This window comes from Trichechus manatus, unplaced genomic scaffold (assembly GCF_000243295.1).
Source record: "Trichechus manatus latirostris isolate Lorelei unplaced genomic scaffold, TriManLat1.0 scaffold00083, whole genome shotgun sequence".
NCBI lineage: Eukaryota > Metazoa > Chordata > Mammalia > Sirenia > Trichechidae > Trichechus > Trichechus manatus.
In genome coordinates this window covers 2,304,721-2,327,323 of record NW_004444019.1, presented here as the reverse complement: position 1 = coordinate 2,327,323, position 22,603 = coordinate 2,304,721, and the positions used below count along the sequence as shown (strand labels likewise).

Below are 22,603 nucleotides of genomic sequence, written 5' to 3'. Positions count from 1 at the left end.
TTTATACACTGACTTTTTATTTCAGTTCTTCTCTTTTCTATAAGTTTTTGACTCTTTTCCAAATCTTCTCGGGCATATATAACAGTCTCTTATTCTTTGCATTTCAATTTCACCTCTTTGGTACTTTAACATATTGAAAATAACCATTTTACATTCTATGTAAACTTATTTCAATAAACTGAAGTCTATGTGTTTCCTTGCTCTTGTTGGTGGTTTCTTGTTTATGGTGCTTTGTTTCTTTTGAATTTTGTGCCAATTATTTGAAAGCACTTGACCTTGAAATTTTATTTGTACAAATTCTTTGAAGCCTAGTTTTAAAGTTTGTTATTATAGGTAGATTTAGTGATCGCTTCTGCCAAATGCCTGGGTACTATAAGCCATGGAATACTTTAAAATAAATTCTAGATTTGACATTTTCTGACTGTATATAGAGTGTGGATTCAGGCCACAGACACATGAGGGGCTGGCTTTTGGTTATAAATTCTCAATTTTTTTTTCCCTTATATCATGACAAATACAATTGTTTGTTTGCCAACTTCTTCTGTACAGCAAGTTTATTTCTAGCTTGCTCTTGAAGCCCAGCTTTGTGTGCATTTTTTTTTTTAATTCCTATTCTTGAATGGATTCTGAACTTCTGTGTTCTATGTCCCATTACAGCATTAAAACAGAAGCTCAGTATCTCCAGATATCAACATAGGTCGGTCAGCCTTGATGAAGACAGCTGTTTTCATTGTGCTTCCATTTATCTGCATTCCGACTTCCTTACCAAGTTTTGCCTCTCAAGATATTCTTGTCAGCTCAAAAATGCATTTAAAATGCTTATTAAAATATTTTAGCCAACGTATTTGGTTGTTTTTAGCTGCAAGTGTTGTTAGGAATATCTAGTGTTACATTTTGCCAGGACCTTTCAAAGAAATGGAATCTGATTATTCGATTATTTTTTTTTTTATATCAGAACTAGCAAATATCCAGCAATATTGGGAAATCTCTAGTCCCATTCTGGGCTGCATACATAGTGATACTTTATATGCAGTGAACCAAAATAACTTCTATTTGTATTTTTATATTATTTGCAAAATTATGTATCTCATTGCATAATTCCCATTTTCCCATAACTTTTGCATATTGGAAAAAACTCAAATTCCCAGGTATACCTAAGATTTCCCATTATTTTACAATATTAAATGAGTCTTGGTGTAAAAACTATTAATCCAAGTCAATAGATTCTAAAAAGTAAAGATAAACCTATGGGAGGCAATAAACCAAAAAAAAAAAAGAAACCAACATTGCTGTCGGGTCGATTCTGACTCGTAATACCTTAAGTAGTATTTGTAGGTACAGATAGAAAGTAGTGGAATGTGTCATAACGTTGAGTTTTGCTCAAGAAAAAGTGTAGCTTCTGCAGGTGTAGAGTCTGTTAATAAACTTACAACTTACAAAGGTCAAAACTGTAGTATAAACGTGCCAAGTACACATATACTTTGGATGTGACTTTAAAACCATAGTTGAGAAATAGTCATACTTAGAAACAGTTCTGTAGAAATGTAGAGAATTCTGACTGCATTTTTAACTGAAAGATGTAGATTAACAAAACATTAACATTTCGGTTGAAGATAATAAATTAATGACAAAATGTACCTGTCCTTTCTCCTGAAATCCCATTAGAACGAGTAAAATATATGATTTTAAGTTACAAACACACTAAGACAAAGAAAATGGTAGAGAAGAAAACAGCCATAAGATATTGGAAGCGAAAACCAATTGGATAACTCTTACCAGACTTAGCAGAAATGTGGAGAAGCCTGGTGCTTAGGAAGTCGTGACACTAGATAATGGGAAGTGTGAGTGAAAATCTTATTAGTTGAATGTTTTAGAGATGATACATTTTTCACCAAACCATCTACGTGCTGACATACCCTGCAGCCCTTGAATGAAATCAGACTAATTTTTAACCTTAATATGTCAGGTTATCCTGCATAGCCCACCGAGAAGTACACGGACATCCAGATGATAAGAAGCTTCCCATCTTCCCAAGATATTTTCTCAATTAAGCACAGATCTTTTATTTTCCACTTTTCATTGCAATTTGTTCTCTAAGCATTGTATCATTCAAATAAAATTAAATTAATACATATGTATCTTGAATTAAAAGGACATATTTTAAGTTAAAGTACGAAATTAGCCTTCAACAAAACTGCAGAAGTTGTTTTTTCTTTTTTTTTTTTTGGTTAGGAAAAAATAGAAATATCCAAGCGCTTATTACAGTTTTGAGGTATTTTCATAATTTGCCCACTTTTAAGGCTTATTATCAGTGAATGGTTACTTTTCAAATGTTTGCTTATTCATTCATTTACAAGTACAGTGTAGAGAGAAATGAAGAAAAATATCAGTAAGTTTCCAAAATGAAAATTTAATTACTTTCTTTAATTAAGAAAAAAAATTAGCTCTTTTATTCAGTAGTATGAGTTGCAAATAATTTCTCCACAAACAAAATAAACTGACTTTTAAAAATTTTCCCCTAGTAAAACCAGGGCATCCCAAACATGTCATATTGTGCCCCATATTTACATATGTATGGATTCCCAGTTCAGACTAACTCCTGAGTCTAGCTCTAATATTCCTACATTAGAATAATTGTTCTTGACCAGAGTTTCTTTCAGTAATAGAAATGTGCACTCTGTTAAATCAAACCAAAAACCAACCTGTTGCTAACAAGTTGATTTCAACTCATGGCAACCCCACTGTTTCAGAGTAGAACTCCACAGAGATTTCAATGGCTATAATTTTACCAAAGCAGATGGCCAAGGCTTTCTACTGCAGTGCTGCTAGGTGGATACAAACCGTCAACCTTTAGGTTAGTAGTGAAGCATAAACCATATTTCTGTTAGGCCGTTGGATTTTCCACAGTCACCAGAATATGAATAAAATAAAGGCACAAAGTTTTCAAAATTTCTCCAGAGAAAACAAAAAATTGCAGTTAATATGCTTGTTCCTCAACTTCTTATTCATGCCACACCACACTGTTTACCATGTATCAATCTCCACGCTTTTATTCCTAATCTTGATCTCCCTGGCTGCTCACTTCCATGCTGGAATGTCACTTTTTTGGATGTAAACCCTCCCTCCTTTACTCAACAATGAAGAAAAATGTATCCTCTCTTCTTTCTTTTCTCCATACTACATTCTAAAAAGAACCAGTGATGCCTTGAAAAAGAGCCTACATAATACGAATAAGTGAGGAAGCATGACATATGTGGTTTATGTCTTGACATTTTAATCACGTACTTTCAGATTAATGAAGGGCATACTAGAGTATTGGCGGCAGTAGGCCTTCTTAATGTTGCCATTCTCAAAATCAATCCTCCCAACCTGTCACACCTGAGGGAAAATATTCACATGCAAGAACTATTCCCATTAGTGGCCACATTAAGGACTGCTGCAGAGATGAAATAGATTGGACTCTTGGGATCAGTATCTGGTGAGCTTGGCTGTTAGCGTGAAGATCAACCGCATTAGAGAATTTAGGGTTGAATCAACACAGACTACAATCATGCTATACAACTTTGTTAACCTAATATTAAATCATATTTCCTAATAGGCTATATGTAAACAAAAAGAGTAACACATACTATTACGAGCTATTTTTTCAAAAATTTTCCCAGTTGAGAAACAAGAATCAGGATTTTACAGTGGTAGGGAGCCTGGTCCCCATATCTTGCAAACTTTGTAACTTCCTACTTTGAGATCTGGTACAAATTATTAATCTTTATGAGTCCCTGTCCTTATTTCTAAAATGTAATAAAGCACCTACCTCTGTGGGGCTGATGTGAGGCTTAGATAAAATAATGCATATTAATTGCCTAATGCAACACCTAGCATAGAGCATATTCTCAATGAATGGATTCTATTATTATTGTTGTTGCTGTTATTGGGTTGTATGCAAGAAACAATTATAGTCCTTTTCTAAATGAATGCTTATAAATGAAACTAAGTCAAAATAATTTTTAAAAAAACTTTTTATAAAGGTATGGGAAAAATGAAACAAAAAAATACATTGGATTTTTTTTTCAATCCTTGAGATTTAGAATTTTATTATTAACTCAGTATGTTAATAATAAATCAGAAATCATATTAACAATGCATCTTTTTTACTTGCATAGTCTTCTTTTTATCTATGTACCTGTGTCCCACGATTTTGAGAAGCATAAGTCTGTTCTTCTCTTGTACTCTTCCCTATGGTCAGCTGCTGGTCGATAGCAGAAAGCAGTCTTGAACCTCTAACCATATGAAGAGACCAGGTGAAGAGTTGAAAATTGTATTTATTTAAAAGCTGATTGCTATGAGTAAGTTGAAGAATAGATAATCCCTATATTAATACCTCTACTTCACCTTTTATCTATCAGGAGAATCTGAGCATTGAAGAGAATGAAAGCTGATAATTGCCAGGACAACTTGATGAGGAACAATTAGATATTATTCCTCCTATTGAAGTAATATAGTAGATTGTAAAATAAAGTACACGAAAAAAGAAAACTATAGAGTAAATATGATAGCTATATGATTCTATTTCATCATATATGAGTCAAGAATTAACTATTTTTTAAGTATAGGGAAAATACTTTACTCTTGAGTTTTGGTGCCCTAAATAAGCAGCAGCATATGTGGAAAATCAAGAAAAGGAATTTCAAGTTTTGTTTAATTGTAACATAAGTTATTGAGGTAGATTATTTAATTATGTTGCATAAAGGATAGTACTGGTAGTAATATTTGTATTTTACTTCACTGGAAATTAAACCACACACATCAACAATTAGGCTTCCAGCATTGTTAAATTGCTAATTTAACTCCCAAATGTATTATGAGCAACTAGAATGAGACTAAATCTGATGGCTTCTGATGAATATATAATGTGAAATGACTACTTAATTTTTATCCACTTTGTTGTCCCATAGAGTCTATTATGGTGATATAGTTTGAAATGGCAGATAATTAAAGTTGCTCATACAACATAAATTTTTACATGTTTTGTTATTACTAATCTTCTCAATGGAAAAAAGAATCTGTCAAAATCATAAGAAAAAAATTAATACAAAGACTTCTGAACACTGAAACAATGGCTCGTCTTTGTGTTTGAATGAAAGGCATTCAGGAGACTGCTAGAGCCTTGAAATAAAAAAAGAATCTCCTGAGTCGCCACTATTTTTCCTTTGTAAACTAGTTGACCAGGGAGAGGAAAAGTTTAAAGAGGTAATAAACGTTTCCCCACTGCTGTTGCATTCTCATTTCTCTGTGGAAATGTACTTTCCTCATGCAAATGAGGTTTTAAGTAGGGAGTAGTTTTCCAGACTGTTTATAAAACCCATAAAGCCTATAACATTCCTTAAGCATTAAACAGCAGAAGAAGGAAAAAGAGCAGACAAGTCATCTTAAAGATCAAATATAACTTAATTTCAGAATACCTTAATTAATTAAATATTTATTTATTGTGAAATAGCTAGGAGCTTAATAATTATTTAAAAGTTATTTTAAGAAAACAGTAATACTCAAAAAGTGGCTTATAAAACATTTTGGAACCCATTGGTAAGTAGGGCACTATTATTACTTCAGTGGTTTAATTACGTTTGTGTGTGGCCCTTCTAGCCACAGTCTTGTAACTCCCACCCAGGTGATTGGGCGGGACTGTGTGATAGGATAATTGTGGTCTACCAAGGGGACTGGTCAGTTTTGGTTTAAAAGAGAGCCAATTCCAGAGCAGAGAGGAGGAGTCTACCACCATGAAGGAAGTAGAGTCAGGAGCGGAAGGCATGTCCTTTGGACTGGGAATCCCTGCACTGAGAAGCTCCTGGAAGCAGGAGACAGAGAGAGAGAGAGCAAGCTGTAACCCTGAAAATGGTGAGGAGAGACCCAGCAGAAGGAGATGGCATAGTGGCCTTCCTGGCCCACGGAGAGAGAAAGCTGAGTGCCTTTGGGGAGAGGCCTAGGGCCAAAGAGAGGCGTGCCTGTGAGCACGGTTGGGAAGAGGCTGTCCTAATGGAAGAACTGTATCCTGAGTATTCCTGGGCCTGAATTGTAACTGTTACTTCCCTAATTGACTCCATAATCGTGAGTACTGTCTGTGAGTTCTGTGGAGCCATTGCAACGAATTATCGAACCCAGCAGAGAAGTAGAGAGTGCTGTGTGAGGGACGGTTGGTATCAGAATTAGTAAATATGGCAGAGAGAAGATACCTGTCTGGCCTCCACTTCATGGAAGTCAGGCTTGTGCTGTTGATCTTGGTTCTTCTTCCCCCTTGTGGGGTTGGGGGAAGTCATACATTGCTCCCAAGCTGTCTTTACAATTACATTTCTATTATTAATCTTTATACTACTGTCTCCATGTGGAATTCGGTATGAGCATCCACACTGAACCCCTTAAAAATGCGTGTATTTTTCTTGAAAAATCACTAAACTGTGTGTTTAAAAATATTTGATAAACAGCCTGTTCTTGAAGAATAAAACTAATGTTAAAGCACATGTGCTTTGATGAAAGAAGCCCATCTCTTTGATAAATTTTCTTGATCAAATAACCATCCATAAGCCAGTTTCTAGGTATAAAAAGGTAGGGATCATAAGAATATTGACCTTACATAATTCTAAGGTGAGAATAAAATTTGCTGATAGATGTAAAAGTGTTTGTGAAGGGTAAAGGGCAATGTAATATGCATTATCATTATTAGTAAAACCTTCAACGTTAACTTTGTTGTTGTTGTTAGCTGTTGTCGAGTCAAGTCTAACTCATGGTGACCCCACGTGTGCAGAGTAGAATTTCTCCATAGGATTGTCAAGGCTGGGAAGCAGAACCCAGTTCTGTCTTCCGAGGCGCCTCTGCTATGGGTTTAAATTGCCAACATTTTGGCTAGTAGTCAAGTGCTTAATCGTTTGCCCAGTCAGGGACTCACTTTAACTTAGTTTTATTCAAATATTTTAGTTTTGTCAGCAAAATAAGTAAACACTTGAGTGGCTCTGATAATAAGGGGAATGGAGGGCATTTCTGGATGTCATGAGGGCCCATTACACACTGCCTTAGAATTCTTAGGGCTCTCTGTCATTCTAGAGCACTAAAACGTCACTTAGCGGCTAGGTTCTAGCTATGTTTACTCTTAAGTTTTGTTTGCTTGCTTGCTTCTAATGTGTTTTAGATAATGATCCCACCTGTTAGAATTTTGCTGTTTAGGTATTAATGTTATGAACTGTTTATGTTTACTACTCAAATTATAATCTCTGCTTGTCCAAGTACCACCGCAGCCAATGCAGGACAAATGCAAGACATGTAAAGGCTGTTGGGTTCGCCAGCAGGGTTAATCTTGATCCAGCTGTCCAGTCGTGAGCTTTCAGTACTGCCACATCCAACTATTCTGACAAGACAACTGGGTCTCTAATTTATCATATACATTTTGTGAAACTCTGCCCAGATCTGCTGAACGTGGCAATTTCTACGCTTCAGACCTTTCTAAATGTATGCCTCAGAAAAATTTAGTGTGAATTCCTACAGAAGCTATATTTTAACAAATTTTGGTTCCTAAAACTCTGTTTCATTGTAAGAGAAAGTTTTGTTCCCCAAACTCAAACTGGAACAAATTCTGTTATCTAGTAATCACACATAAATTGTTATTCTTGCTGCCATTATGTTGTTGAAGAGACTGAGACACTCAAAGAGCTTAAAAGATTTCTCCAAGTTCCCAAAGGTTTAAGTGATAAAGTGCATAAGGAAATCCAGGGGTTCTAACTAAATTTATATCTGTTGTGAATACAAGCTCATAATAGGTACTAACCTAATTTTATCAGCAAAGGTTGGCATGTGGCGAAATGAAGTGACTTCTATAAGGTAACACAGAGTAAGTGGTAGAGTTAATGCTAGAACCAAGGCTCCCCGAAAGCCAATTTTTTTTCCTATAACATTCTGGTTTTTTTTAATCAGTGCACTAAACGGAAATATTTTGTAGTTATTTTAAGGTGTTGTACCAGTCATAATTTCATGGTTTGATTCAGAGTTTGGTGGATGGGTAAACACAAACACTTCAGAGAATAGAAAAGGAAATTCATATTGCTCAATTTATTAATGAAACAAAGTAAAACTATCACAAAAATCAGAAAGGGCACAACAAGAAAAGAAAGTCCAGAGGCAATTTAGTTATCAGCACAAATTCAAATATCCTAAAGATGAATTCTACCAAATCAAATCTACCACATATGCATATGCATAATAAACAAGTATTTCTGGGATCGACTCCATGACAATGGGGTTAGTTTTTTTGTTTATTATAATATCAAAGTTATTTACAATACAGTCATGTCAATAAATGAAAAAATCAATAGAATTTAATATCTGGTCTGAGTAAAAATGTCTAAGTAAGCTGAGAAGAGGAAAGTCTCTTTACTGCTTAAAGGGTATTACTTTAAAAATAAGAGCAAAACATTACATTCAAAGTTCAAAACTAAAGGACTTTTCTTTAAAATCAAAACAGGAAATTATCATTATTTCAGTTTAATGTATGTGTGTGTGTTTTGTTTGTTTGTTTGTTTTGATGGTCCTAGGCAATGAATAAGATATTTTAAGACTTGAGAACCAAAGGAATAAAATTCTCATTAATCACAGATGATTTAGGATTATTAAATATGAGAGTTCAACAAGTTTGCTCAATGAGTCAATCACATTGCTATATGCCACCATAATTAATGAGCTAAACTGACAAAAAAAAAAAAAGAAAAAAACTAAATAGCAACAAATTTATAAGGTTTTTAGAAACTAACCTGACAAAATATGCACGTAACCTTTATGAATAAAAGTATAACACTATACTAAAAATAAATAAGAAGCTCTAGTAAAATTTTGCAATGGGTACATATACCACATCTATATGTAGGAAGATAAAGTATCACAAAGATTTCATTTATTCCCACTTTTTTTCTATAAAAATCAATGGGATTCTAATCAATTTCAAATAAGAATTTTTGTATAATTCGATAGGGTTTTTGTAAATGTAACTGATTCTAATATCAAAGGGTATAAGACAAAGGAGCATAATCCCGTAGAAGGAGAACAATGTGAAGGTGATGGAAATTGCTCTGTACGATACCAAGACTTAGCATAAAGATATACAAATGAAGTTAGTGTTTTATTTGCTAAGGGTTAACTCTCTGTCCATTAAAATGAGATTATGATCCCAGAAATGGACTTGTGTATAGAGGAAGGTGATGCACAACAGAACTGGTAATGCACATCAATAAAGGAAAATGACTGTTCTCTAAATTATCTAAGAATAACTGGCATTGCACATTAAAAGAAAAAAGGAGAAAGGGAGAGTTTGGAAAGATTTTATGGAGAATGAATACTCAGCAATTCTGTTGTAGGCAACTGGTAGTGTGAAATTATTTTAAGCAGCAGAGTGGCATAATTTCATTTTTATTTTAGAAGGAGTTACTTTCCATCCTTACAGGCTGCTATTACAGGAATTATTCTGATAATCTATCTCCATTTGATGGCAAAAGAAAAATATTAGGGTTATAGATACAGTGCTTCCTTTTAAAAAGATTGTTGATTGCTTTCAGAAAAAAAATTTCAACTTCTTCTCCCTGAGCTTTCCTTGCAATCATCCGCGTTTTTAAAATCTGCCTCTGTAGTTTATATTTATGATATATTTCCATTGGCAACACTGAAAATCTTAAACTGTGTGCCCTGGCTTTTAATTTCAGTACTGTCGTTTGCTTTCTAACTTCTTTTTATGCAGTATGCAATTAATACTTGTTCTATAAATTGTGCCATTTACTTACCATTCATGAGCCAATCAGTCTATGGAAATCTATGAAAGAAACAAATATTTCATAATTTATTTTGAAGTAAGCTTTGTTTCTACAAAACAAATTTTCCTAAAACATGAATCTTTACATTGCCAGAGGAAAAAAAAATCAGCATTTCAAGAAGCATGAGTAAAACATCTAACAAAACCTAGTACATAGTAGGCTGTGGATAAATGCTAATTTTCTTTTGTTCTACTTTATTAAAAATATTAAGCTAATTGAGATGAATTCAAGTGGATTATATAAAGTTGGGTTTTAAGATGAATTACACACAGTTGTAGAACATGGTGGTATAACGCATTAAACATGGAGAGCATTTTGTAATGATAAAATCCAAGCTCTTCTTCCAGAAATAACACGAATTAAGACATTCAAGTCACAGAGGGTTTCTGCAGCTCATAATTGGTTGTTGATCTGCTTACTAGTAGAAACAAGACCACAGTGCTTTTTTCTTAATAAACACTCTGCTTAACATTTCTACATGAATTATATTTAAGTAATTTATATATAGTCTTTTCTGAAATTAATCTTTTATTTACCAGTTGCCTCAGAAGAAAAGCCTGGTGATCTACTTTCAAAAAGCAGCCATTGAAAACTCTCTGGAGAAAAGCAGAGTGACACACAAAATAAAGGATATTACCTGTTAGATTGGTGCTCACCTATAGAAACACCTGTATGAGTCCAAAAGGTCAACATTTAATCCAAAGCAAAGATAAGAAGATAAGAGGGCAGGGAAACTAGAGTGCTGGAAATGGAACCACCAGAACACAATCAATGAGAATGTTGACACAATGAAAAATGTAACTGATGTCATTGATCAATTTGTGTGGGAATTGTCAAAGGGGAACCTAACCTGCTTAAGCTTTCACCAAAAACAATATTTTTGATTCACAGTTCCATTCTGATGCACATGGGGTTGCCATGAGTCAGAATACACTTGATGGCAACTGCTATCATCCCCTCCACAAGTGTTGACTATTATTTCCTACATATTACTTTCAAGATGCATGAAACAAGTAAAGGGAAATTTTGCATTTTAGTTGCAAAATATGCTTAACCTTGAGCTAGTGATACATAATCCACAGAGCAATACATAGTCTCTCTTCATCACTCTGATTATTCATGGATTACCCTGATATTGACAAAAACCTACTAGAAATAGGGGTAAATCATATATTGTCTTTACTTAGCTTTCCAGAGTCATAGACTCACTATCAAATTATTAATCTTGTAGAAAAGCCTTATATTTAACTATTTTCTCACAAGATTCCAGCTTTCAGATTTTATGTATAGAACACCATATAATACAAGAATGCCCTTTTCTTTGAAATCTGTTTAGGAGTTTATGATCTGCTAGCCAAGTAACAAAATAAAAGAATCAACTAACGGATTCTTTAATTTTTCTAACTATGTATTATTTTATTAAAATGAAAATGTGATGTTCAAGTAATTATTCAGAACTTATTAAAGAATGTTGAGTATTATATCCATTAATTCACTATTACTGGAAATGTCTCTGTATTTATTTATCTTTATTTTTTCTGCACTTATGCAATCCTTTTTATCTGATTAAAGATTTTTGATAAGAGAGGCATAAAATGAAATCTGTATTCACTCACTGAAATAGGAAACACAAAGGATAGGGTCACATACTCTATGCAACACATGTTTGAATACATTAGTATTTTTTTTTCATCCAAACATAAGGAAATGTAATTTTCCAACCACATTTAAACAAAAGCAATGACTTTTTTTTTCATAAGAAATATTGTTTTCACATGCTTAAGAAAATCAGGTGTTATGGTAGGCACTTGGGAGAAAGTGATAAACCAAACACATGTGAATCTTGCCCTCATACAGCTTACAATTGCGCATGTGTCAGTTTTTAAATAGTGCACCGTTTACAGGTGATGAGGGCATTTAATTAAAAAGAAAAACCTACCTCATAACAATACATATCCAAAAAAAATAAAAATTAAAGAGTTCATGAGGTAGCCATTGTTGATTGGACAATGTATTGATTTTTAAATGGTTTAAAAATACATGAGTTTCTTTATTTCACCAATAATGGATATATGTTATTGTAATGTTAGTGTTTTGCCTGAAAATATTTTATGTTCTAACATGTTTTGAATTTTAAACCAAGCATGTTTATTTCCATCTCCCATTCATTCAAACAGATAGTTGAAAGCTTTTCAACTTTAATGTTGTGTGAAACTGTTTTGTACTATGCTTTTAACATCACCATTCAAACTCTTCAAGGAAGAAATATCTGTCTATATCACATAACAACTAAAACAATGAAAATTGAAAGCACATTGTGAATATTTAAACTCTTCGAGCCATACTTCACTAATGAATCCCTCAATTAAAAAAAAAAAAACAAAAAACACCCACATAGGCTTTTATGTCTACAAAGCACAAATGTTTTCTGGCTGTATTTTAAATCTTATTTCTAGTTAAAAAGAAAAAAAAAAAAAATTGATGTTTAGCTGATTATTTCTTTAAAGTTTTTTAGAAGTTAGAAAATTCAACCCAATGAGAATCTCTAAAATTTTATTGAAAATTCCAGATAAAAAAGATACTACACATAGGATATAAACGCTACTAAGATTTTAAAGTACAGATTCAAAAAAGAGTGCTATTCTATGACAGATAGCAAACTAAAACTTTTATAGTTTCATAAATGATATCTTCTCTTAATTATAACAAATAAACAATTTGGGAAGTTTAAGGGAGAGATTTTGTGTGTGTATGTGCGTCACAGAGAAGGCAGCAAAAAGAGAGGAAGTGAAAGAAAGGAAGTATTCAAATCCATTGTAATGGAAATATCATCAACCAACAACAATCAATCAAGCATTTATCAAACAAAAATGATTACTGCTAATAATAATATAAATTAATAACTTATTCAGAGAATAGCTAGCTTTGTTTTATTATGTATTTATAAATTTAAGAATTTAAATTACCAGTGTTTTTTGCTCAAAATGTCTCTAAGTTTTATTTGATAAATTATAGCTAACAAAATATCATCATCCAGACGGCAAAATGAAGAGAGAGAGAGACGTTTGTCAAGAAGATCAAATAATATACAGTGTTGATGATAAAGAATGGCAATGAATAATTCTTTTGCTTCCTATTAATCTCTATCAGCCTGTCACAAGCCACCCCAAATCAAATTAACAATAATAATATAAATAATTATTTTGCACCTACATCTTATATAAACAGAAAATAAGTTTTATTTTAGAATATGTAGAAATTTGAAAATATTTATTTTAGAAAATTTATGAAATTTTACTATTTTATTGACCCGTTATATAAAATCTAAGTTAAAACAGTGTTAATCAATTTAGACATCTCTGCTTTCTGATAAGATTTTAGTATGAGACTCCCAAATGCATAGAAATTAAGACAGCCACTGTTACTATGCCACAGAATAAGTACTCGGGCTTAAAAAAGGCAGAAAAACTCACACATGAGCCATTTTCAGAAAGCATTATGCTAATATAAATAATGTGAAACCCAAGTATTGAACATTCAGTTCCAACCTGAATTGCATTCTCTTTCTGACTCCACAGATTTCAGTTGTGTTCGTTATTATGGAGATTCCTATCTAGAATTTCAGAAAGTGCTTTTAAAGCCACAAAATAACATCTCCCTAGAGTTTCAGACCTCCAGCTCCTCTGGAATCCTGCTCTACATCAAGGAAGACTCAAATTCAGTAGATGGATTTTTTATGCAATTATTTATTGAAAATGGCACTTTAAAGGTAAGTCATTGAATTCATTCAATTTAAACGAGATTTTAGGAAGTTGTTTTGATTCTCCAATTTAGTGGTTATTGTCAAAATAAAATTTCAGCTTAAATCTGTTTTTTATACTCACCACCAGGGTGTCTTTTATTCTATTATTTAAATTTTTTCCTGTTCAGTGTTTATGTATCAAAACAGTATATAATAACTTTCATTCTCTTCTATTCTCTATATTCCCATCTGTTCTTCCATTTTACTTTGACAGTTTCCCAATTTCCCAATGGTAATAAATTCTACCATTGTTTAAAATCTTAATGTCAGCTGTGATCAGGAGCCTCTGTGGAACCCCAAGATCCTTTCAGAACATCCTTGAGAGAAAAACTATTTTCATAATAATACTTAAGATGCCATTTGCCTTTTTCATTTTCATCCTTTCATGCATGTGCAGTGGAGATTTCTGGAGACTACATGACGTGATGGAGTCATTGTTCTGATTGCTAACGTAATGCGTGCTTAGGTTTTTCTTTGTTCATTTTAAAATTTTCTGTTTCAATTTCTAATATTGTCAATATTGACTGACATAACCAATAAACAAAAACTCTTTGAGGTTCTCAATCATTTTTAAGAGTATAAAGGGACTCTGCCCTGGTGGTGCAGTGGTTAAGAGTTATGGCTGCTAACCAAAAGGTCAGCAGTTCAAATCTACCAGCTGCTCCTTGGAAACCCTTTGGTGCAGTTCTATTCTGTCTTTTAGGGTCACTATGAGTCAAAATCAACTCAACAGCAGTGGATTTGATTTTGGAGGGAAGGGATTCTGAGATCAAAAAGTTTAGATCATGGATTTAACACTTGGTAATCTAAGGAGCCCTGGTGGTGCAGTGGTTAAGCACTTGGCTGCTAACCGAAAGGTTGGTGGTTCAAACACACCAGCTGCTCCGCGTGAGAAAAATGTTGCAGTCCGCTTCCATAAAGATTAAAGCCTTGGAAACTCTATGAGGCAGTTCTACTCTGTCTTATAGTCACTATGAGTCATTATCGATTCAACAGCAGTGGGTTGATTTTTTTTATAAGCATCTTTTAAAAGTCCAAAGTTAAACAGCTAATAAAAACTAGATTTTGAAGCCAATTCTGATTTGAGAGCACATGCTTTTTCCCCAACACCATTCTACTTCAACAAACCACCTCACATTCCTGTTCTAAATACCCAGTTTAAGGAAGTCATCATAATCATTACTGCAATAATGTAATTAATTTTGCACAGTTTAATATATGAAACATAATTGTATTTTTTGTCTATCATTTATTTTGATGTGATTTATATATACACATTTTTTTGCCATAAAAAGGCAAAGTATATTTTATATTTTAAATAAATTAAATTCCACTAGCATGATTTTTTTTTAATGCTCATCATTCTTGGATAATAAAACACATATACAGCATTGAGAACATAATCTGACATCATAAATAAATGTGTCAATCAGATGTAGCCGAGTACTAGCAGCAATAGTATTTCACGCATTTATGTGTCTGTTCACTCATTCATTGAAGAAGTATCTATCAGCAGTCACTATACTAGGTTCTGATGGTTAAATAGTGAACAAAACAGAATTTGTATTCCTCATGTTACTTCCAGTTGATCACAGATAGTACTAAGGACAGGTGAAAGAAAATGAATTGTGTAATGAATAAAATATTATAATGAATCATCAAGCATAGGAACTGAGAGTAAAACTAATAGACCAGCAACTTTCTCATTTTGTTGATGAGAAACCTGAGACTGAAGAAAGTTAAATGTACCCCCCCCAAAAAAAAACAAAACAAAACTGTTGCTGTTGAGTCAATATTCAACTCATGGTGACTCTATAGGACAGAGCAGAACTGCCCCATAGTGTTTCCAAGGAGCAGCTGGTGGATTCGAACTGCCAACCTTTTGGTTAGCAGCCAAACTCTTAACCACAGTGCCAAGCACCTACATAATATCTTCAGTTTTGCCTCTGGGGCCACATAGCCTAAAATATATACCATCTAACCCTTTTAAAAAAGTTTGCTGATCTCTGTTCTAAAGCATTTTTTTCTCAACTAAGTCCCGAAATTTCCACTAGTCTTACAATAAACAGCAAACATATAAAGACCAAATGTAAGAAATTATAATGCACACATATTATTGACTGTTGGTCATGTTCAGAGTGTCTACTCACAACATAGTTATTTTGTGTGTGCTGCTAACTTAGCTGCCATAACAGAGTGTGTTAACACAACTAGTTCCTCTCACCACTGTGGGTATCTCCAGTCAGAGGTATTACAAGGAATTACCAGAGACCTGTTGGAGCTGTGAGTGAAAATATTTTATGAAATAATGACTTATGGATGCTAATGTTCACTTTTCACTTTCAGATAGATAAAAATAAATTTACAAAAGGTTGAACTCAGATGTTTAGGAATTATAAAATTATAATGGATGGAGAAGGATGTAGAATTTATTTCCCTTAGATTTTATGACAAGGAACAGATATATATTGATAAAAACCGTTACTGTCGAGTCGATTTTGACTCATAGTGACCCTGTAGGACAGAGTAGAACTGCCTCATAGGGTTTCCAAGGAGTGGCTGGTGGATTCAAACTGCTGACCTTTTGGTTAGTATCTGAGCTCTTAACCATGTGGGGGCATTGGTCTTTCAGTGGCAGAATTCTTGCCTTCCGTGCCAATGCACCTCATGCACAGCCACCTCATTTCTGTCAGTGGAGGCTTGCATATTGCTACTACACTGAACATGTTTCAGTGGAGCTTCCCTACTAACAAGACGAGGAAGGATGACCTGGCAATCTACTTCCAAAAATCAGTCCATGAAAACCCTATGAATCACAATGAATAATGTGGATGGTATATGACCAGGCAGCATTTTGTTTCCCTGTACATGGTCACCATGAGTCAGGGGCTGACTCCATGGCAGCTATCAATAACAACAACAACCATTTATAATTTACTCTATATACAGTAGCTATAAACTTGCAGTTATGTGTCAGGCTCCATCTTAACAATGTTTATTGTTAACTGGAGCTAGACTATTAGGATTTAAATCCTAGCTCTGCCACTTAAAAGCTTTGAGATCTAGCAAGTCACTTAACAGTTTATGTTTAAATTCATTCAGCTGTAAAATGGGGGTAATATAAGTTGTGAGGTTTAAATTAATAAATGATTAAATGTTGTGAGGAAATGTAATGCAATGAGTAAATGAAAAAATACATGTAAAATATATAGAACAAAGCCTGGAACATAATAATCCTATGTGAGAATTAGCTATATTCTCACTGCATCCCACAATGACCCTGAGGACAAACTGAGACTCTCAGAGAGTTTCAGTATGCTGTACAATCTCTTCCAGCTCTTTTAAGGATGATAGAGCAGGAGTTTTTACTCTGTTGTTTAAATCCAAAATTCATGTTCTTTTTTACTACACATCACTGCTTCCCTGGAATGATTTAGATGAAATCTTAGTGGTCTTCTACTGTCACGATTTTAAGATTTCCTTTGTTCCTCTATGATCTGTAAGACAATAGTTCAATTTCCTCATCTATTTTAAAAATACAGTCATATGGGAATGCATTAACATTACAATTTTCTCAAAAAGGCATATTTATCACTGAACTTGTAGAGTGATCACAATATAAGACCTATTCAAATTCTAGAAATGCGGGTTTTAAAAATGTTTTGTAGCAACTTCAGGTTTTTAGAAATATTTAATATACCAAACTTAAAATTGTTTTAAAGATTTCCTAACCAGAAGGTAGGTGAATAAGTCCACTGTCTGGATTTACATCTCAGTCATCCCACTTACTTACAAGCTGTGTTACAAATCATTGCGCCTCCCTAACTGGAGACAAATTATTTAACCTCAATTGCCATCTCTGAAAAATGGTTTTGGTTTGCTTTGTTTTGTTTTATGAGGGAGCAACCAGTTGAAACTTACAAAGTGCTTCAAAAAACCCACGACATAGAGTAATGTACTATACAAACAGTAGCTATTGATTTTATACATAGCATATAGGATCTATTTATAACAGGAGAAAAAAAGTCAGGTAAAATTACAGAACCATCTATTAAATATTTTATATAGATCATATGTTGATATATTATCCAATTTGACATCTATGAAAATAATAGGGAATTAAGATTTAGCAGTGCCCGAAGAACCATTGTGTAATATATTTGAACAAAATAAGGAGACTCTCCCCACCACAGTTGATCAACACATTATCATTTTAGCGTAAATAACTTAATCTTAACTGACAATGTAGATCTCAAGAGTTTTATACATAGGAAGCAGCTGAATTATTATCCATGCTGTCAAAATATTAAATTTATTAACTAGTCAACTTGGTTGTATACTAGGTACAGAGTAAGAATTCAGTAAGTAACCACTGACTTTTCCTTATTCGGAGCCCTGGTGGTACAGTGGTTAAGGGCTCGTCTGCTAACCCAGTAGGTCAGCAGTTCAAAGCCATCAGCTGCTCCTTGGAAACCCTACAGAGCAGTTCTACTCTTTTCTATAGGGTCATTATGAGTTGGAATCGACTCAACAGCAAAGGATTTTTTCCTTAGTTACACATAGCTTAAGAGGAAAGTATAGCCAGATATTATATACAACTGATTTTCCTGGAAGTACCTGTCAGTGTTCATTTTTGAAAAATTTCAAGGCAGGGTAATATCTTTCCTAAAGTCAACTTGCAGTAGATAATTTTGTAAAGTAAAATAACCTCTTGCAAATAACAGTAATAAAAAAATTACATAGTCCCTGGGTGGAGCAAATGGTTAAGCACTCCACTGCTCGCCAAAGTGTTGCCAGTTCTAACCCATCCAGAGGTGCCTCAGAAGACAGGCCTGGCGATTTACTTCCAAAAGATCACAACTTTAAAAAACCTATGGAATAGTTCTACTCTGCGCACATGTGGTCACCATGAGTAGGAACTGACTTAACAGCAACTAACAAAAACAACATATTCATCTTTGATTACAAGGAGGAACATTTAGATAAATCAACTTAAATATTGTAGCTGGGTGCACAGGAGTTATGAAACTATGTAACTGAATTTCTTAACATATATGTGGGTTCCAGATCTCTTGTAGACCTGATAAAGACTATGAGGCCCCTCTCCAGGAAAGAACAGTCATACCATAACCAATATACATACCAGTACATGCATGTTAAGAAGATGAATAAGCCACTTCAGGCCACCCATGGAGTTCCCAGGGGTTCCTGGTCAAGCACACCTGCTATAGACATCATTTGCCCCTCTCTTAACTATGACTCAGCTGTCAAAATAGCAGTAATCCTATAAATGGTCCTATGCCCCCTCCAGTCTCAGGAACCTTGGAATGAATGATTAACTTCCATACTCTTTAAGTATCCCTTCTTAAGACATTGGCATCGCACCCTAAATTGTATTTTGGTCTTTGCATTACTCAGTTGATAGTATCTAACGAAACTTGCCAATACTTCTCTTTTCTTGCTAGAAGAAGAAAATACCTATCTCATCATGTTCCCAAGAGTACTAGAAAGGAATCCAGAAGATTTATTGATACATTTATGTATATGTATATGTGTGTGCATATGTATGTAACACTTATATATTTGTATGTTTTAATTCTAGCACTTATTTAGCTGTATGTATATACTCGAGCTGTCATTTGTCTTTAAGTTTCAGACTTCTTGTATCCCAGAGCAATGTAAAAAGTATTGATGAATTTTAAAGTTCAATGTACATAAAAGATGTTTATTTTATATGGGAAAACTCTTTGAGGCAACACTTTTTTTTTTTTTTCCCCATAGTACCACTTTTTCTGTGCTGGTGAAGCAAAATTGAAAATCATTAATACTACTGTAAGAGTAGATAATGAGCAAAAATATACAGTGCTTCTCAGGTAAGCTATACTTATTTTTTCCCACTTAATCTCATAAATAGCAAAGACTATTTATCAGGATATTGTGTTTGCCATTTTAAAATTGAAGTTATTCTGATTAGTATTCACATACACATGTATATGAATTATTATTTGTCAAGCCAACTGTCTTTTCTATATGCCCAAAAATAGAGGAAGGAGTGTTTTAGAAGTTATATTAAAAATAAACTTACATAAGAAACTTTACAAAGAAGCCAAGAAAGTTTCATATTATTTTCCACTTAGAGGTGTTCTCAATAGCAATGGTAAAACCCGAACAGACTGGTAGTTTCTCCTGATTAACGGTAAAATGTATTTACTGTAGAAAATTTGGAACATCCAGTAAAACAGAGGGAAGAAAATTAAAATGATCCATTATACAACAATCCAAATAGAATGATTATTGTTATTATATTCCCTAACGCTGTGTTTGAAAGTGACCTATACCCAAACCTGCAGCAACATCAGATATTATAAATTGTTTTAACAATCTTCCAAGTGAAAATAATATTTTCTGATAATTTATTTTTTTAATTTGTAGTAAGGCTTTTTAAAAAATACATATTTAATGCCTTTTTATTGTGTTTTTTCCCCTCTCCATCTTTTTTATTCCTTTAAGTGATATTTTAAAACACACACAGCAGCTCTAATATAGTATGCTCATTAAATTATTTGGTTATATTAATAGATATTCAATAAAAATATCTAATTAAAGTCAATATGGAAGAAAGCAAAGAGAACCAGCGAATGGGGAAGAAGTTAAATAAGAGGGTATAAGGAAGATCTGCCTCCTTAGAAAAGGACTATCCAAATCCTGTTGTCTGGAAGACAAATTCTTACAAACAATTAACCAAAAAAGAATCTATTATCAAATAAATTGAGGAAAGGCTACATCCCATATACCTCGCCTGGAAACTCAAAATGTACATTAGCATTTTAATGCCTTTCATATGCTATTTAATAAAGTCACACTTTCTTCATTTAACCTAAGACATGGGCACTTTTAAAGTTTCTTTAGCATTTTATCCTCCTGAATAAGTAATGTTTGCCGTCCTAACCAAAATATTAACTTCTCTGGGCAGGATCTACCATCATCTGAGGAGAAAGTAGGTGTACTAGCTTTGTGGCCTAAGCAAGCATCAAATTAGGAAAGACACACATTGGTACCTTAAAGAAACAGAAAGAGCGGCGAGAGGTTTGGGAGGTTAGTGCTTGCAGAGCATGCTCCAGAAGAAGCTGTTCTGACCTGGGGCATATTGAAAAAGGATTAAAAAAATAAATGAGAAGCACAGTAATCATAGTTACTGTCTTAGTTATCTAGTGCTGCTATAATGGAAATACCACAAGTGGATGGCTTTAACAAAGAGAAATTTATTTTCTCACAGTCTAGTAGGCTAGAAGTCCAAATTCAGGGTATCAGCTCCAGGGGAAGGCTTTCTCTCTCTGTCAGCTCTGGAGGAAGTTCCTTCTCATCAATCTTTCCCTGGACCAGAAGCTTCTCTGTGCAGGAACCCCAGGTCCAAAGGATACGCTCTGCTCTCAGTGCTGCTTTCTTGGTGGTATGAGGTCCTCCCTCTCTGCTCCCTTCCCTTTCCTTTTATCTCTTGTAAGATAAAAGGTGTTGCAGGCCACACCCCAGGGAAACTACCTTTACATTGGATCAGGGATGTGACCTGAGCAAGGGTGTTACATCCCATCCTAATCCTCTTTAACATAATCGAAACATGCCTCATTAACCAGAGGCAGAGATTAGGATTTACAACACATAGGAAAATTATATCAACCACAAAACGGAGGACAGCTAGTACTGCCAATAATGGCCCAACCAAGTTGACATATTTTTGGGGGACACAGTTCAATCCATGACAGTTACGGTTGATTAAACACCAATTATGTGTCAAGTATTAGGTTTATTACATATATGAATGTGCTTGTTTCTAAGAAGAATTCTAATTATTATCTACATATTTCAGATGCAAAACTGAGAGTCAGAGTGATTAAGCACAGAAAATGACACAGCTAGAAAATGGCACAATTTTAAGAATACACTCACTCCAAATCCTAAGAATATATTTTAAATCATGAGCCCTTTGGACCATGGTAGAGAAATATAATATTGTTGGGTCTCTTATTTTTTCCTTCCCTCCCAAAAAAAAAAAAAAACCCTGCTGAATATTCAAGATGAAGATAAGAATTATAAATGACTTGTCCAGTAAAAATACTAGCATCAGCAAGAATATTAATTAGCACACATTAAACAGCTACCATGTGCCAGGTGCTTTACAAATACATAACTGTATCTAATCATCGTAAAACCCATGACACTCATTTTGTGCATTTAAAAGCTGAGACTCAGAGAAGGTAGGTATCTTGCTCAAGATCACATTGTTAGTCAGTGGAAGAACAAGAGTAAAACCCAGATCTCCTGGCCTGATATTTTTTTTACTATACCACGTCCAGTCTGTGTTTTAAAAGTGACAGAATACTACGTAAGGTATTTTTTAAAAGAAACATTAAATGTAAAATTGGTGGCACAGTGGTCAAGAGCTTGGCTGTTAACCAGAAGATCAGCAGTTTGAATTCACCAGCCGCTGCTTGGAAATCCTATGGGGCAGTTCTACTCTGTCCTATAGGGTCACTGTGTGTTGGAATTGACTCGAAGGCAACGGGTTTTGATTTTTTTTTGTTGTTGTTATCTTTTACCATCCTCATCACGTGTCACTTTTCAGGATACTTAACCAAAAGAAAAGAAAGAAAGAAAAGCGCTCTTTCCTTTGTGTTATGTTATAGGACTGATTTTTTTTTTTTTAAATCTTTTTAGAATTTAGGTGCAGTGTTTCTTTTTTACTTTTAACAAAACACGGTTGATAATTTTTCTGTATCTGGTCTAAATGGTCTGAATTCAGAAGGAGGGCTTTGGTTTGTTTGCAGTAATGGAAAAATTTAAAGGTATATTTATTCTGTGATTATCATCTCCTAAGAACAAGAATGGGTCTCTATCTTATATTTTTGTATCTTTAAAATAAAAACGTCAAGTTTAAGTTGAACACTATTTAAGAATGCTGTGGCTA

General features: G+C 33.9%; 1 protein-coding gene across 1 annotated transcript in view; it reads left to right on the top strand.

The window, feature by feature from the left end:
* EYS (eyes shut homolog) overlaps nucleotides 1–22,603 on the top strand; it is a 1,981,143-nt gene that overhangs the window by 1,205,440 nt on the left and 753,100 nt on the right. Inside the window, 2 exon segments of the mRNA XM_012556965.2 lie at nucleotides 13,418–13,608; nucleotides 19,423–19,514. Of these exon segments, the coding sequence (XP_012412419.2) occupies nucleotides 13,418–13,608; nucleotides 19,423–19,514 (283 nt within the window).